Source organism: Vigna radiata, chromosome 3, assembly GCF_000741045.1.
Source record: "Vigna radiata var. radiata cultivar VC1973A chromosome 3, Vradiata_ver6, whole genome shotgun sequence".
Taxonomy (NCBI): domain Eukaryota; kingdom Viridiplantae; phylum Streptophyta; class Magnoliopsida; order Fabales; family Fabaceae; genus Vigna; species Vigna radiata.
Window position 1 is genome coordinate 5,728,782 of NC_028353.1, and position 16,336 is coordinate 5,745,117.

The following is a 16,336-nucleotide window of genomic DNA, read 5'->3' on the forward strand; positions in this document are numbered from 1 at the left end:
ATTATTTAAGAGATAAATATATATATATATATATACATATATATATATATATATATATATACATATATATATATATATATATATATATATATTAACGAAACACTTGGGATGCTTTAATTCTCATAGAAAGATATGTACACAATTCTTAACAATAAAAGATCACACTACAACATTAATAAAAATGAAAGGAGTCTGATAAAGATTAACACATCCATGCAATAATGAATACTATTATAGTTATTGCCTTGGTTAAATATTTATATGTATAGTAACTATTTTGATATAGGAATCTTGTTATACTTTACTTATTAACCTCTGAAGCACAAAATCAATAGAAATCGTCAATGTGTAGGTTGTCAAGGCAACACCTTTTGCTTTAAGTGTTTGTTTCAAGATTCTATTAAATCTTCCCCGTGTTATATCCATTGCTTTTTGTCATGCTATAGCAAAAATAACAAAAAAATAAAAAATAAGAAACATATGCATTCCAACTTGTGATCTACCTCTACCCTTAACCTATTAATAATTACGCAAGTTTACAGTTCAAATTATGATAAATATTGCACTACATATATACTAGTAGTGTTACTCATTCTCTTATCATGTACTCATTCTCCATAAACAATAATTATATAATCTTGCAGTGGTCAATCAAAAGATACAAGAAACAAAAGCAATTCTCCCACACAAGAAGTATTACATTCTAAAAATTCCAACAAGTAAAATATAAACTTTATTTAATTTCATTCGAAAAATTAAAATAAAATAATTACTAATTAACTTTTATAAAACTCCTAAGTATTTTAATAACACCACTTCATACCATAATTAAATATTTAATATTAGAAATTATAAAAATAAAAATATTTTTATTTTATCTGGGTCTTACAACTATTACCACCCTACTAGCTACCCTTGTCCTCAATGGTAACTTATCTAGAAATAGCTTCAACGTGAAATGGTGTGTAATTGGTAAAGCTTTTATTCTCCAAAAGGTAGTTAACAGTATACATAAGTATTTAAAGGGAACACTTTACCAACGTTATTTCCTCGTTGGATTTTCTCCGACAGTATACATAAGTATTTAAATGGAACTTTGATATGATTGGGGTTCAAGCAAATTGAGAACCTTTCTAATACATCATTCCCCACCCCCAAAAGCTCCTACCCATCTTATTTTTGTGAAAATTGAACCTTAAACTCGATACTAGCTCAAAACATCTCATTATGCTTTTTATAATCATCAACAAATTGTAATATGTTCACCTCAACTTCCTTTTTCCTCACTTTCATTCTTTCATATATTTTTTTAGATATTTGTCTTATCATACTGGACCATCCTTGTGCTACTATTAGAAACAAAAGATATATCGGGCCTCATTGTCTCAACCTTCTTATTTATTGGACCTAAAATTGTAGAATATTTTAGACACCTTTTATCCATTCAATCCATTTACAACTAAAACCTAACACACCCACCCATTATATAGTACAAGAATTCTCATCTCACTAAATCATAAGTTTTTTCATAGTGCATGACTACTAACTCCTTTTTCTTTTTCCTTCTAATTTCTTCTACCACCTCAAGTATGTTGTCTAATACTTCTCTTCCCTAAATAAATATTGTTTGAGATTTTTCACCAGAAAGTACTTTCTGGATATTATCTTATACACAACTATTGGTGCAAAAACGTTGTTTAACGTCATACACTAGAAGTCGATTAATGATAAGCGCGACGTATATTGATGACCGTTGACATTTGCATAAATAAGTTGACAATATAGGCGTCTATTAGGTCGATCTCCGACATCTATAGATTTTTAGACGTCGGTCCTTCCAACTTGATATCTATATTTCTGACCGTTAGGTGAAAAGTCATTTCCTTCAGCATTATAGACGTCAGTTCGTTGGGGGCCCCGACGTCTATATTTAATGCTGCTCACCTACCTTTCAAACATATAGACGTCAGGCTCCTGCTAACTGACGCCTACAAGTCTGTCAGGCAGGTGAATAGTCAATATTTTCAGCCTTATAGACGTTGGTTCCCACCATATTGACGGGCCCCAACGTCTATATGGCAAAAATTAATGCTACCGACCAACCTGTCAAATATATAGACGTCGGGTTCATGGTAACTGACGCATATATGTCTATCAAACAGGTGAATAGTCACTCTTTTCAGCCCTATAGACGTCGGATCCCGCCACATTGACGTCTATAGACGTCCGTTGCCTTAAGTACCGACGTCTATAATCCTTCCAGGTATGTGAAAAGACATTTGTTTCCGCTCACGAGACGTCTCATCCCGCCAAGCCGACGTTTATATACAACAGAAATATTAATTTTTAAATCGAATGGACGTCGTATTAGTCAGATGACTGACATATTTTCTTTTTTAAACGTCGGTTATGTGTACAATAGACCTATAATTTCTTGTTAAATAACATTGTGAACCAACATTTTGATCGTCTTTGCCTTTTCTCTTCGCTGCTTTGCATTTCCATGTAAGTTTCCTCTCCTTTTAACTATTTAAAGTTGTTTTTACTCTGATTAAAGTAATCTTTGATGTATTATCTCTCATTTGAACCAATTAAAATGAGTTTTCGTTGTGTTTTGGTGCGGTTTTTTTGTGGTGTCTTTGTGTAGCGTAATGCACCTTTTCCCTTTGCTAGTTTCCTCATGAGTAAAACTTATGTGTTTTGGATTTCTCACGACATTTCAATCCAAGGACGAATTTGGGTTTGCCTATGTCTATTCCGACTGCTAATGACAAAGTATACGGTGACCGTATACTTTGTCATTGGCGGTCGGAATGGACTTAGACAACGATCCAAGTTTGTCTTTGGGTTGAAATGCCATGAGAAGTCCAAAAGACGCAACTTTTTCTTACGAATAAACTAGCAAATGAAGGAGGTGCTACTACACTACCCCAAGACACGACAAAAACCGCACCACAACACAACGATCACTTTATAGACGTCGGTTACCGACGTCTATGATGTCCCAAAGACGTTGATTAATGCTATGTTTGATGGTCTTATAGACGTCGATTAACGTACAGATCTACGTCTAAGGTAAGATTAGATGTCGGTTAACGCATTGTCAGATGTCTTTGTAGACATCAGGCTTTGAACATAACAGACGTATATATCGACGTCGCACCTGCACAAAACCAACGTCCCATTAACGTCACTCGTATAAACGTCAATTTTGGTGGTGATGTTAAAAATCTAAAATAATTGACGTCTAAAACCTTTTCTACACTAGTGAACCTACTAAAAACATTGGCCTATATATTCATTTAGACTAGAATTATGAAAGAAGCATTACAACCCTTGAATCAGTGAGTGCTCTACATCACATCTTATGTCCCAATGTGATTTAATAAAATTAAAATTAAACCATCTATTTGTACTTCCACACTACTACTACACTGCATCCTTAATTGACATACTGTATCCTTAATTGACATTTTTAATATACGAGGATCAATTGTAAGTTATATTATTTAAGAGATAAATATATATATATATATATACCGATGTACAAATAAAACTATAGTATTTTTATAAATAAAAAATATTCCTTTATTTATTAAACTAAATCGGCTCCAACTCCGTAAGCATAAGTGAAGTGTGCATTTTTGTACAAAGTATATATTTCTCAATAAGTATATATTTTTTATTATATATTAAAATTTATGATGATTAGTCCTTGGAAGATTGAAACAAGTACCGATGCCCTGTCTACTAGTAACGATCTAAGTCAAACCTGAAATAAAAAGGTGCAATACCTGTCCACTAGTAACGTTTTAAGTCAAACCTGAAATAAAAAGGTGCAATACCCGCGCCACGAGTGCCGCGGGACCTTTTGATACAAAGTGTGAACCAAAAACCATTGCGCCACGCGACACTTTGAAAAAGTTATCAAACCGTTAAAATGTATAACTACTAAATCAAAAGATTGTTAGGATTTGGACAAAAGTCTATTGAGAGAGAAAGGGAAAAGAAAAGAGCCGCCCACTCTTACTGGACCAAAGGGGAGGAACAGAAGGAAATGAATTTGATGGGCTATGGCGGGTTCTAGGGCTGTGAGCCCGCGGGCCCTCCATGGAAATGCCTGCCAGAAGATCCAGCAGCTACTCTCTCCTCAACCAAACCCCAGATGACAACTTAAGCGTTCCATTATTCGACTCTTCCTCCGGCGACAGTAAAAACAACAGGAGCAAGTTGGAGAGAGTCTCAAATTGGGACTCTGTCGTCGATCACAGGCAAGGGAACAGGATCGGGAATTTGTACTGCTCTTTTGGGTTCGGGATGCAGCGGCAGTCAAGTGAGAGCAGTTTTGGTGAGAGCTCACTCTCCGGCGAGTTTTACGCTCCCACTATGTTCACTGTAACACCTGATGATACAGACAAATTCACACTTGGAGAGGTTAGAGGCAGGATTTCGGACGCCGGGCCAGCGAGGAGCGGCGGGTCCTTTGGCAAGAGCTGGGCGCAGCAGACTGAAGAGAGTTATCAGTTACAGTTGGCATTGGCTCTTAGACTTTACTCGGAGGCCACATGTGCTGATGATCCCAATTTTCTGGATCCCGAACCCCATGAATCCTCTTCAAGGTCATCGGGTTCTGCAGAGACAGTTTCCCATAGATTCTGGGTATGTTGATTGTTTGTGATGCCAATTGTGCTATTCCTTTTGTGATAATTGTGATTTTTGAACTTGTGAGCAGAGGGCTTTTGGGTTAATGTCTTATCTGAGTTATATTTAAATCTACGACTAATCAATGAAAAAACAACAATGACATGTGAATGGACATTATCTGAGCATGACTCTTGACTTCTGGTTCTCTTTGAGCATACTTATAAGTTAAATTAAGTTCCTCCAAAAGCTTTTTAATTAGTATAGACGAGAGAGGTAAAAGAAATTGAATTTCTTACATAAATTAAAATAAAATTTTCACCTCAATTTCTTTTATGGTGAAGTGGAATAAAAATTAATCGGAAAAGTTGATTTTAGCTTACCAGACAAGCTTAGATTTGTTTTGTCTTCTCATTTTTTTTTATTCTTGAAGTGTTGACGGAGCTATTATTGTCAAATAATGCTGCTGTTGTTCTATGGTTGATGTGACTATACGCATCTGTACAATTGAGTATATATGGATTTGTTTGGTTTTTATATATTGTATTGATAGGCCTATGTTTCTCTTAATGGAGAATTCTAAGCTCATTAACGAGTGTTTCTTGCTATTTGACTTGACTGAATGCAATTGGGGAGTGGTTTAGTAAAAAAATCCTACTTGAGCTGTGTTCATTAGTTGCAAAGGGTGAAGTTGGATCATGAACTACAATGTGCAAGTCTGCCAGGATAAACAAGACATCAAGCCTTTTATTTTGAATGCTTGTTTGGAAAAAGTATAAATTGCTCTCATTTTGTTGTAGCACTTACAGTAGAAAAACTGCCTCCTTGAATTGTGGCATTTTTCAAATTTGTACCAAGCTTGTCTTAAATCATGATGCGGGGTCGGGGAACGAGTACTGATGATCCGTTCTTCTTTTTGAAAGTTTGTATTACAGAAAGAATCACTTTTCCCATTTTCTGTATTTTGTAACACCCATTTATTGAAATTTTAACTGTTTTAAAAGTTGTTGCAAATCATGAAAATATGTGATGAATGTTTCGCTATTATCGGGGAGAATGCGTAGTATGCTCGTTAACAACTAGTCCCGTTTTTTCTATTGGCAATGAAAAAACTAGCTTCTTTAATGGTGGTATTTCACCATCAATTTGTACTAATTTTTCATGGTTTTCCCCAGATGACCATATTATCCTTTTTGTTTTGCTTGTTCTGAGTACTTATACTCACTAAAATTTACTGTTTTCTGCCACTATTGTTATTGTTGGTTATTCACTGTAAAATGTACCATTTTAAAACAATGAAAGTGCGTAATATTTTGGCATTATTGCGTGGGTGACAAAATGTGGAGTCCTGATTCTTTGTTTTGTTTTAGGTGCTATCTCTCTGCTGTTTCTTCAAAATACATGGATTTTGATATATCAAAAAAGAGTTTAATATATTTTGAAATATCAAATCAGTGTATTTTCAAGAGGTAACATCAAAAACCTAACAGAGTTCAAATTCCAGAACGTGCTTTGTCATGTTAACGGGAATTTTAATTGGAGGGTATAATTATAAATTCTTTTGACAGAAGAAGTGAAAATGTGGTTATGAAGTTGATGTGTGAGTTTAAGTTAAGAAGGAAGAACCTTTATCTCTTTTATTATGTTCTTATTGCTTTTTTCTTTTAAAATTATTTTTCTCTAACTTTACAGAAAATTGAGGAAGGTATCTAGAAGTAGCTCCATTTTGATATATTTATTCCACTTATTGTTATGCAGTCAATTGATATGTTGTTTTTGTTAATAACATGCACCAGGTAAATGGCTGCCTACTGTACTTCGACAAAATTCCTGATGGCTTTTATTTAATTCATGGAATGGATCCCTATTTATGGACCGTGTGCACTGATCTACAGGAAAATGGCCGAATTCCTTCAATAGAGACACTAAAATCTATAGATCCTTCGACCGTTTCTTCACTTGAAGTAATTTTGGTGGATAGACAGCGTGATCCTATCTTAAAAGAATTGCAGAACAAGGTACATGACATTTTTTGTCGCAGCAAAGTAACAACAGATGTTGTAGACCAGCTTGCAAAGCTTGTATTCGATTGTATGGGGTGAGTCTTCTTGGAATTATTGTCTATGAACTTTTTAGCTTGCATCAGTCTAACTGTGTTTTATTGTTGTAACAAGGGGTTCAGCTTCTGTATGGGAAGGCGATCTTTTTCCCGTATGGAGGGAGTGCATTAATGATCTAAGAGATCGCATAGGATCTGTTGTTGTTCCAATTGGCAGCTTATCTACTGGACTTTGCAGGCATCGTGCTGTACTATTCAAAGTAATATCTTCAATTCTATGTGATGGCCAAAGCTGTGATAGCTTATCTACTAGACTTTGCACTGACATGCCTTATACATGCTATATCTTCAGGTGCTAGCTGACACCATTGGTTTACCGTGTCGAATTGCAAAGGGTTGTAAATATTGTTCAAGAGAAGATGCCTCTTCATGCCTTGTTCGGTTTGGGCTTGACAGGTATATGTTTTGGTGCTTGCTTAGCACATCTGCTATTCTGTTAACAAGTACAACTACAATTTAAATAGATGTTTTTCATGAGCAGTGCAATGTGATCGTGAAAGGATGAAGTGTAAAATTACTAATATGTTATAACCTTTGAGCTCACATTTTGGGAACTGATTCCTGTTTAAAACCATATAATTACAGGGAGTATATGGTTGATCTAATTGGAAAGCCTGGTTACTTATGTGAGCCCGATTCCTTGCTGAACGGTCCATCCTCCATCTCATTTTCTTCACCCTTGCGCTTTCCAAGACTCAAACCAGCTGAACCTACCATTGATTTCAGGTCACTGGCCAAACAATATTTCTCGGATAGTCTGCCTAGTGAGATTGTCTTCGATAGTGGTGTTGCAGGTGATGTTCATGTTTTCCTATTCAACGATGCTCTAAATATAGTGCTGTATGCACTACTTTAAATCTAGGGGAAATTACACTCACTTCATATCATGTTAAATGACATTCACTCCCTCTAGTTTTCAAATAGTCTCTCACCTCTTTTGTCTTTAATAAAATGACACTCACATTCCCTCTAGTTTTTAGATAAATATCCACTTTTATGTTTTTGATAAACGACACTTCCCTTTAATTTTTAATAAGTGACACTTCCTTATTTTATTTAAAAACATCACATTGATTAAAATTTAAATATAAAAAGTATGAAAATTAATAATTAAAGTTTAAAATATAAAAATTACATAATTTTTAATAAACTAAAATTGACTGGTTTAATTATTATATATTAAAAATATCATAAATTATATTGCCACTAAATTATAAATCATTTTATAAAAATATAAACATTTATATTTTTGAGAATTGTTTTTAGTATAAAAATAAATAAGTAGATGTAAAATATGTGCTTACATTTATTAACTTATTATTTTGTTTACATATGATTGTATTACAAACATAAATATAACTAAAATGAGGACTACTACGAGTGTTACCGTGTTAATAAGATAAGGAAGATTATATATATATATATATATATATATATATATATATTCTAAAATTAGAATGTGATGTCAGTTTTTGGTCCTCCAGTGGGTTTCCTCCAGTCCATTACTTTCTTGAGATACTGTGACTATTGCTGACTTGACAAATTCTTCACATGATGTGGTTTGAACACGAGTTCCCTACTAAATGAATAGTTCCCAGAGGACGTTAACATCGTCTTTAAAGATTTTAAGAAAAATGAGTGTAATTTTCCTATAATCAAGTCATTTAATTCTTTGCTACTAAAAAATTCTTTAACTATAGTGTTTTAAAATTTTAGTTTTTAATTTATATTATTATTTATGTTTTAGTTAAAATGTTATTCTTAAATAAAATAAGAGAGTTGAGTTTCTCTTTATCATAAGAGAGATGCATATCATTTATTCAAAATATAAGGGAGGTGAATGTCTATTTAGACACTAAAAGAGGTGTGAATGTTATTTTATTAAAAACACGAGAGATATGTGTTTCTATTTTAAGATTAGAAGGGGGTGCGAGTGTCAATTGACATTATCTCAGGGAGGTGCACAGTTTCTCCTAAAATTTATTATTGTTAAAATTGAGGAATAATGACATTGGACTGGATATTATATCTCTATATAAGCAAACAAACGAATGAGTGTTTTTAGACTCATTACATTTGCTATGCATGGATGAAATATATTTTATTTCCTCTAAAATTTCGGTTATTAATAATAAACAAAATATATTATTCTGATTCTTGATACTCTCCTTCAAGCAGAACATATAAATTATATACACCATGCTTTATATTTGTAGCCTATTTTGGTTCCCTCATAAATTTGATCGCTAGAGTTGACAAAATTTGTAATAGTATCTTCGGACTCAATCTTCTCCATGATGAAATGCCAATAAACATTAATATGCTTGGTCATCTAATTAAATATTGGACTAGAAGTATATAAAGTTAATCAACATCATTGATGTAGCCCTTTCGAACTTCGAATTCTTGAATTGATTTTTTTAGCTGAGTTCAAAAGTTAATAAAGTCATGATCCTAATTCTGCTTCTAACACTTGTTCTTGCTACTACATTTTACTATGTAGTTTTTCAAGATACTAAATTTCCTCAAATCAACTCACAATACATTGAATTGGATTGCCCACCTCTAGGGGAACCAAACCAATCAACGTCTGATATCCTATTATCTGAGTATGTCCTTTGTCTTCTTAATGGAGACCCTTTTTCTGGAGTGCTTTTAATGTATTTCAATATCAAAATCACGACATCACAACGGCCTTGGCAAGGAGAGTTCAAGGATGGATTGTTCATGTTGGATTTCATTTTAAAACCAATTAGGATTAAGTTGTTCAAAAAATATAAAAGCAGGTGATGTGGGAATTCCCAACACCCCTTTCACATATACCTTCCAAAATAGGTGATTTACCAAGATGAGTTGTATGTTTTGATACCATTCAAATAACATCTCAAAATGTCTAGGAAATATAGAAGCCAAACCCCAAGAATTGAGGAAAAAATTGTGGAAATTCCTAACACCCCCTCCTCCAAATATGTCTGCTAAAGTAAATGAGCCTACTAGAATAGACTATGTACCAAGATGAGCTATGATCTCTCCTATCATGTCAGATTTCATTTAACAACCAAATGACATCAAACGAAGTTGTTCAAAATATGATCTGCATCCCTAGAATTTAGACAAACGATTGGGACTTCCCAACCAATGTAGTCAAAATCACAAGTATACCTGCAAACTCATACGATCTTGCAAGTAGAGGAGATCTATACGTGCAAACACGAGATGCATATTGGGAGAGTTGAGGATCAATATTTTACTTGCAAAATCGACAGATAGTTCTTCATGTCTAAAAATTGCCTTATCTTTTCTTTTCTTTTTGTTTTTTTTAGAGATAGTATACCTTTTAATATAGCAAAGAGTGAAGAGTTCAAGACACTGTTTGACTTGGTTGCCTAACATCGTTAGAGATTGGAAGAACATAGATGCTTCTGGAAGAGAACTAGAGGCACAATAATGAACCTAGGATATGCATGGTTTGCCAAACAAGTTTTCTCTGGGAAACTTGGTCCAACGAGCAGGCACAGTTCTCAAGATTCTTCTGTTAGTCTCTCTGTTAGGCTCTTTGATGTAGCATGTTAAAATAGGGGACACAGACTTTGGACCGAATACCTTGCCTATGAATACACAACGTATGAGTTTATATAGAACATTACATTTATTATGCATGGACAAATTATACTTTGTTTGCTCTGAAATAAAGATTACATAAGTATGATGATAAACAAAATATATTACTCGGATTCTCAACAATGATAGACTCGTCCTTGTTCCTAGTTATATTTATTGTAATGAATGGATTATTTCTGTTGTAATTTGAGATAATATCTTTTAGAATCTTCTTAATTAGAGGAAATAGATACATAATCTTTTATTTTATTTTATTTTTTCAAGATTTCCTAGTTTCCCTATTTCCCTTTTTAGGAAAATTACATTACTACAAATAAAGAGTATCAGAATGTATTTTTCATGATTTGAATAATAAATCAGTATTATTTTCCACATGGTATCAGAGCTTGTCTGATCCGTTTCCGCTGTCTTTACTGTCTGCCGGCGGTGGCCGCCGGCGGCCCCCTAAAAATCTCTTCTTGAACATCTGTTTTTAATGGGTTTCAATTGCCTTAGTCAAGTTCTAGCCTTTTTTCTTTTTTCTAATATTACCCAATACAGAGTTTGTTTGAGATTAGAGTGGGATTTGAACCCATTCCCTCTCAGACCAGTAGTTGAAGCTGGTACTTTAGTTCTGTTGATGGCCAATCAATTTTGGCTCCTCTTTTTTGGCATTCTTGTTGACTACCAGTTGAATCAAAGAGACCGAAAGTCTTTTCTTCGAAGAACCCAAGAAAGGCACTGCCTTCACTGTCTATTCCGCTGTGCTCTGCCGCTCTTCACCACCGGCCACCGTCTACCGCCGTCAACCACCGTACGTCACCGGCCATCGTCGCAGTTCTAACCGGTGACCAGCGAATCTGGATCGTCTCTTCAAGCAACGACCAACGCCGCCAGAGTTAGGACCCGACTCCGCTCAATGCGCCTCCATGCGCAGCTAACGCTGCCGGCGCGTGCAACCTACGCGCCTACCTTCGGCGAGACCCACTCGCCGCCGCCGCCGCAAACAGGGTCGTCGGAGCCTCCTCCTGAGCCCATTCCTAGGGTCGGTGACGACTCGTTTGGGCTATATTTTAGTAGATCTGAGTTTTAGTCTCTGCTCCTTGGTGTGACCCACTCACCGGACTTTCGCCTCACGTTTCATGACCAGGACCTTTCCTCCTCCATTGGGTTTCTCCCTCTCATTAAATTCGTTTCTGATGGGTTTCTCTTTATTTTGCCCCTGATTCGTCATCTTTTGCCTCTTCTCCGGAGGATTCTTCATCCTCTTATACTTCCAGAAATTGTCTTAGGGGAAATATTTTGGGCGTTACTCCCTGCACCTCTACATAGTACTTCCTTCACCTCCCCATTCCATTTTTACCCTTTAATAATATTTTTGAACAAATATCAACATCCGTGGAAGACAGAAACGGAATACGACGTCCGTTCACGAATGTTGAAAACTGTTTAAAAAACTACTCTTTAAAAGAAGTGGATGTTTTCTTGATGTGCTTTTTGGTTTTTGCTTTTTCCAACCTAACCCTGAGTGGATGAGGTTTGATGGAGAGTCTCTCAACAACCGTTTGTGACACCATAATTCATCAGCATTACGAGCGGAAACACGAAGAAGATTCGAACAGTGCATTGCAAAAGTAATTCTTCTACTCACTGTCATTGGAACTTCCACTGAAAGAGATGAATTAGGTAGTCAATAGTTTCATATTGTTATCTATAATTTTGCGATGTATGATTATTAAGAAACAAACAAGTAAATAATTAAGGAAAATAATGAGGGGTAGGAATTAGCTCCGTTTATTACATGGATCACTCGCGGTAGGGGTGACGTCGACGGCGTCGTCGTGATGACTCGCCGACGGTGGAAGGTCTTGACGTGAGAGAGAGGCGGAGGTTGCATTTGGTCACGGCACGACTGGTTGCATTATAATAGGTGAGTATCTGACATGAAATTGGTGAGAAAAGTGGGTTCGGATTTAGGTTATATGTATAGTGAGGTCAAATGAATGTGGGTAAAGAAAAAAAAAATGGGAGTTGGGAGAGTTGGGGGGTGAATAGAAATGGGTACTTTTGTAATTAAATTTTTTTTAAGAAGTTTGGGGAGGTGGAGGGAGCATCGGTGGGGGTGGAGGGAGCATCACCCAAATATTTTTCAGCCCTTGCAGAGAACTTCCTTCTTGGGCTATAGTTTAGCCCCGTACTTCTTGTGATACAGTGTTAAGTATCACCATTTAGGAGTAGTCCAGTAGAGAACTTTGGACCTCCAACCTGTCTTTGGCCTTTTTGATGCCATGGTGTTTTTTGGTTTCTGCCAATGCTTTGTTATAACAACTCACTCAGAGTTGTTCTTTGAGACTGACCGCTAAATTGACTCTTTCAAAGTTATGGGATTCAGGTTTGTCCCTCATACGGATCGGTTCTCACCAGTTCTTCCACCTTCATGTTCTATTGTTCAGTCGTGAAGAGGAGAAAATTCCATCCCCTTGCAGGTTTGTTGTTGTTTGCCTCAGCAGGACAATTGTTTCCTGAAGGGTGGTGAAGTCCCTACAGGTTTATGGCTGTTAGCCTTTTAATTCCAGCCACTGTAGGGTAGTGTAGTCCTTGCAAGTCTGTTACTGTTTAGGGCATTTAAGTCCCTTGAAGTTTTGTTGCGTCACCATCCCGAAGTTGAAGTTCGCCTTTTTATTGGGTTTGTCTATTCCAAGCTTGGTTCATACTATCTTGTATGATCCAACTTGAGGGGGAGTGTTGTAATTTGAGATAATATCTTTTAGAATCTTCCTAATTAGAGGAAATAGATTCATAATCTTTTATTTTATTTTATTTTTTGGGGAGTGTTGTAATTTGAAATAATATCTTTTAGAATCTTCCTAATTAGAGGAAATAGATTCATAATCTTTTATTTTATTTTTTCACGATTTCCTAGTTTCATGATTTGAATAATAAATCAGTAGGACTTCCAACACACCCCCCTCACGCCGAGGTATATACATCTCAGCGTGGGATTAGACTTTTTAATGGGTGGTCTGATAGCGGGTGGAACAACATGTCCAACGACAACAGAAATCGCTAGGATGGACTTCAATCATGGCTCTGATACCATGTTAGAAGTGGACTTTAAGCCTAACTCAACCCCACAAAACCGGCTTGTAGGGTGAGGTTTGCACCCACTTATATACACTTAAATGGCCTCATCTCTAGTCGATGTGGGACCTCCAACAATTTCTATATTCACTCTCCATAATCAATGTCTAACTTTCTGATTCAGTGTGGGCTTAAAATGTGTTTCAGTTTTTTCATTTCAAACAAATTGTGTATCCCTTGCTGTTTTTGTTTGATGTTTTCTTTACTAAGTTATTAGTAGCAACTACTTTACTTTTGTTTTTGGTATATGTTGACTATAATTATTTGATAAATTGCACTTTTCAATCAATGAAATCCCAAGCCTTTGATTGCCTAAGTACAGAACCGGTTGCAAGTATGGGATACTCTGAATTTTTTTACAGTGTCTGTTATTGATGTAGATTTTGGATTCTCCTTTCCAGAACAGTATGAAAGGCAGTACAGGGACAGGGACCCTGGACCAATTTCAAATGATAACAATAAAAGTTCTCTTGTTCCTGCACAACCACAAGCTTATCGTCCAAGTGAACATGATCGAGGCTCCGAAACATTTAAATCAGCTAACCCTCCACAGAATGTTGTTGGGCCGCCACTGACAAGCAAGGATTCATTGCTCTTAAAGCATAATCGTCCTGGTCATAGAGATACACAGACCCGATTAATGATTTCTAGCAAACCATCTAGAGAGTTTTCCATAGATATGGAGGATCTGGACATCCCATGGACTGATCTTGTTTTGAAAGGGAGAATAGGATCAGGTATGTATTCTTTTCCATAACTTGCATATTAGTTAAAGTCTTGCTTATTTTTGGTTGATTCAGATGGGATGAGGTTGGTGTGTAGAAGAGAAACATTGAGGGATGGAACATAACATAGTCAAGGTAAAAAAAAGAAATGTAAGGTAGTGGTAATGTGAATGAAAATAGAAAAGAAGAAATAAAAAGTGTGCTTAAGAATGAAATAATGCTCTTCAATCCCTCTGGATATCTGACTGGGAGAGCATCTGTCGAAAGAAGTCATGGTTCAGGGTATCAAATAAAGTTCATTTAAGTCACTTCAAGTATCTCAACGCATAACAGCTGTAGGATACTAACCGACGAGGGAGTGTCCTTACCTTAGTAGTGAAAAGAGGAATATAAGAAACAGTAAACTAATTAATGCAATAAAACACTCCAATCCCTCTTATGTAAGGCAGGTTCTATAACAAAGGTCATGGTTCAGAAAACTATCCTATCACATAATTGCAGTAGGATAACAATGGACCTCTAACATATATATAAGAGAAGAAAAAAGGAAAATGGACTTAGAGGTGTTGACCGTGGAAAACTATAATTGTTCATGAAAGAAGTAGGAATGCTTCTCAGTAAAGAGGAAACATTGGTGGGACAGTGTAATAAAATGAACACAGGACCGGACAACAAAGTATTGTAGAGAAGCAAGAATTTTCGATCCTTTCCTGTTCATAAATACCAGGATATATGGTCCTTCTTGAGAGAATGACAGGAAAGAAGAAAGATATAATTAATGGGTTATTTCAAATCATGGTGAACCATCTCTCGGGTCTTTCTATCAGAACCTTATGTTCTTTAATGCCCCCTTTTGGTGCATTTATTGGGGAGCTCTTTGGGCCCGCTGCTTTCTCTAGCAATAAAAATTAGAGCACACTGTTCTATATAGAATTGTATACTATATAGAGTTGTATATGTTCTGAATGAATTGTGTGTCTAATGCAAAACCACACAACATGTATTTATAGTATAATACATAATCAATTATAATAAATACACCTAATAATTAGGAACCAATCATTCTAATTTTTCAAATTATGTAATGCCTAATTCCCTAGAAATATGTAACAATTAATTTTATTCTAACACTCCTCTAGAGCATAAACTTGTTACAAATGTACTCAATCCGAGGGTCTCTAAGGGACTTGGTGAACATGGCAGAAATAACTCCAAGGGACTCATTGTTAGAGTTGACAAAATCAGGAGTGATTTCTGCATACAGCACCTTTTCTCTAACAAAGTGACAATAAATTTCAATGTGTTTGGTTTTTTCATAGAAAACCGAATTTAATGCAATGTGAAGTGCAGCTTGATTGTAACAAATAAGCCTTACTTCATGAATTTCTCTTATTTTTAGTTGTAGAAGGAGTTGCCTAAGTCAGGAAAGCTAACAAGTGGCTGCTGCCATGGCTAGAAAGAGAAACAAAAGTTATTTCTGCCACAGGGGAACATAAGTTACCATACTGACAACGACGACAGGTTGTGTAGGTTGCATGGTTGCCTTGTATGGGAGGAACTCATTATAGGCATCAAATTAGCAGTCTTATGTTGTTGTCGTGTCTTTGTACGACATTTTGTTTCAATATGACCATACCGTTGACAAAAATTACAACGAGAGTGTTGACCACGATATCCACCACAATTCCCACTTCGTCCACTTCGAGAGGAAGATTGGGAATAAAAAACAGAGGAATTTGTGGTAATTGACCAAACCTGTGAGGAATGGAGAGGCAAAGTAATTGTTCACTAACACGATTAATACCCGTTACTATCAGATAACAATATATCTAAGAAAATATGAGCATTGTTCCACAATCAAATACACCATAGAGCAGCAAAAGTTATCACATCACCACACAATTTTCTAGTGATGCTACAAGTGCTAAGTTAACCAATAAAAATTTAGCGTGTTAAGTATGCAGTATTTAATGAATTAGTAGCATTACATGCTTCTTGTGGCATGAAGTACAATTGGTATCAATAGTTTGATAGGATATAATGTGTATGATAGGAGGAATCATATTAAGAAGTAGTTGTGAGGGGTGAGGGAGGTTTTCTTTATATAGTT

The 16,336-nt window shown here is 35.7% G+C and overlaps 1 protein-coding gene across 3 annotated transcripts in view; it reads left to right on the forward strand.

The window, feature by feature from the left end:
• The first annotated feature begins 3,895 nt into the window (after window positions 1-3,895).
• The window catches only part of LOC106757636 (serine/threonine-protein kinase CTR1), a 19,913-nt gene continuing 7,472 nt past the window's right edge, over window positions 3,896-16,336 (forward strand). The window contains exons 1-6 of one of the 3 annotated variants that reach the window (XM_014640354.2): window positions 3,896-4,659; window positions 6,537-6,739; window positions 6,816-6,960; window positions 7,053-7,156; window positions 7,346-7,554; window positions 13,882-14,238. In XM_014640354.2, coding sequence (XP_014495840.1) covers window positions 4,111-4,659; window positions 6,537-6,739; window positions 6,816-6,960; window positions 7,053-7,156; window positions 7,346-7,554; window positions 13,882-14,238 — 1,567 coding nt within the window. In that variant the 5' untranslated portion in view covers window positions 3,896-4,110. Of the gene's footprint in view, window positions 4,660-6,437; window positions 6,740-6,815; window positions 6,961-7,052; window positions 7,157-7,345; window positions 7,555-13,881; window positions 14,239-16,336 lie in introns of all 3 variants that reach the window. The other 2 variants (XM_014640352.2, XM_014640353.2) reach the window with 2 other exon arrangements.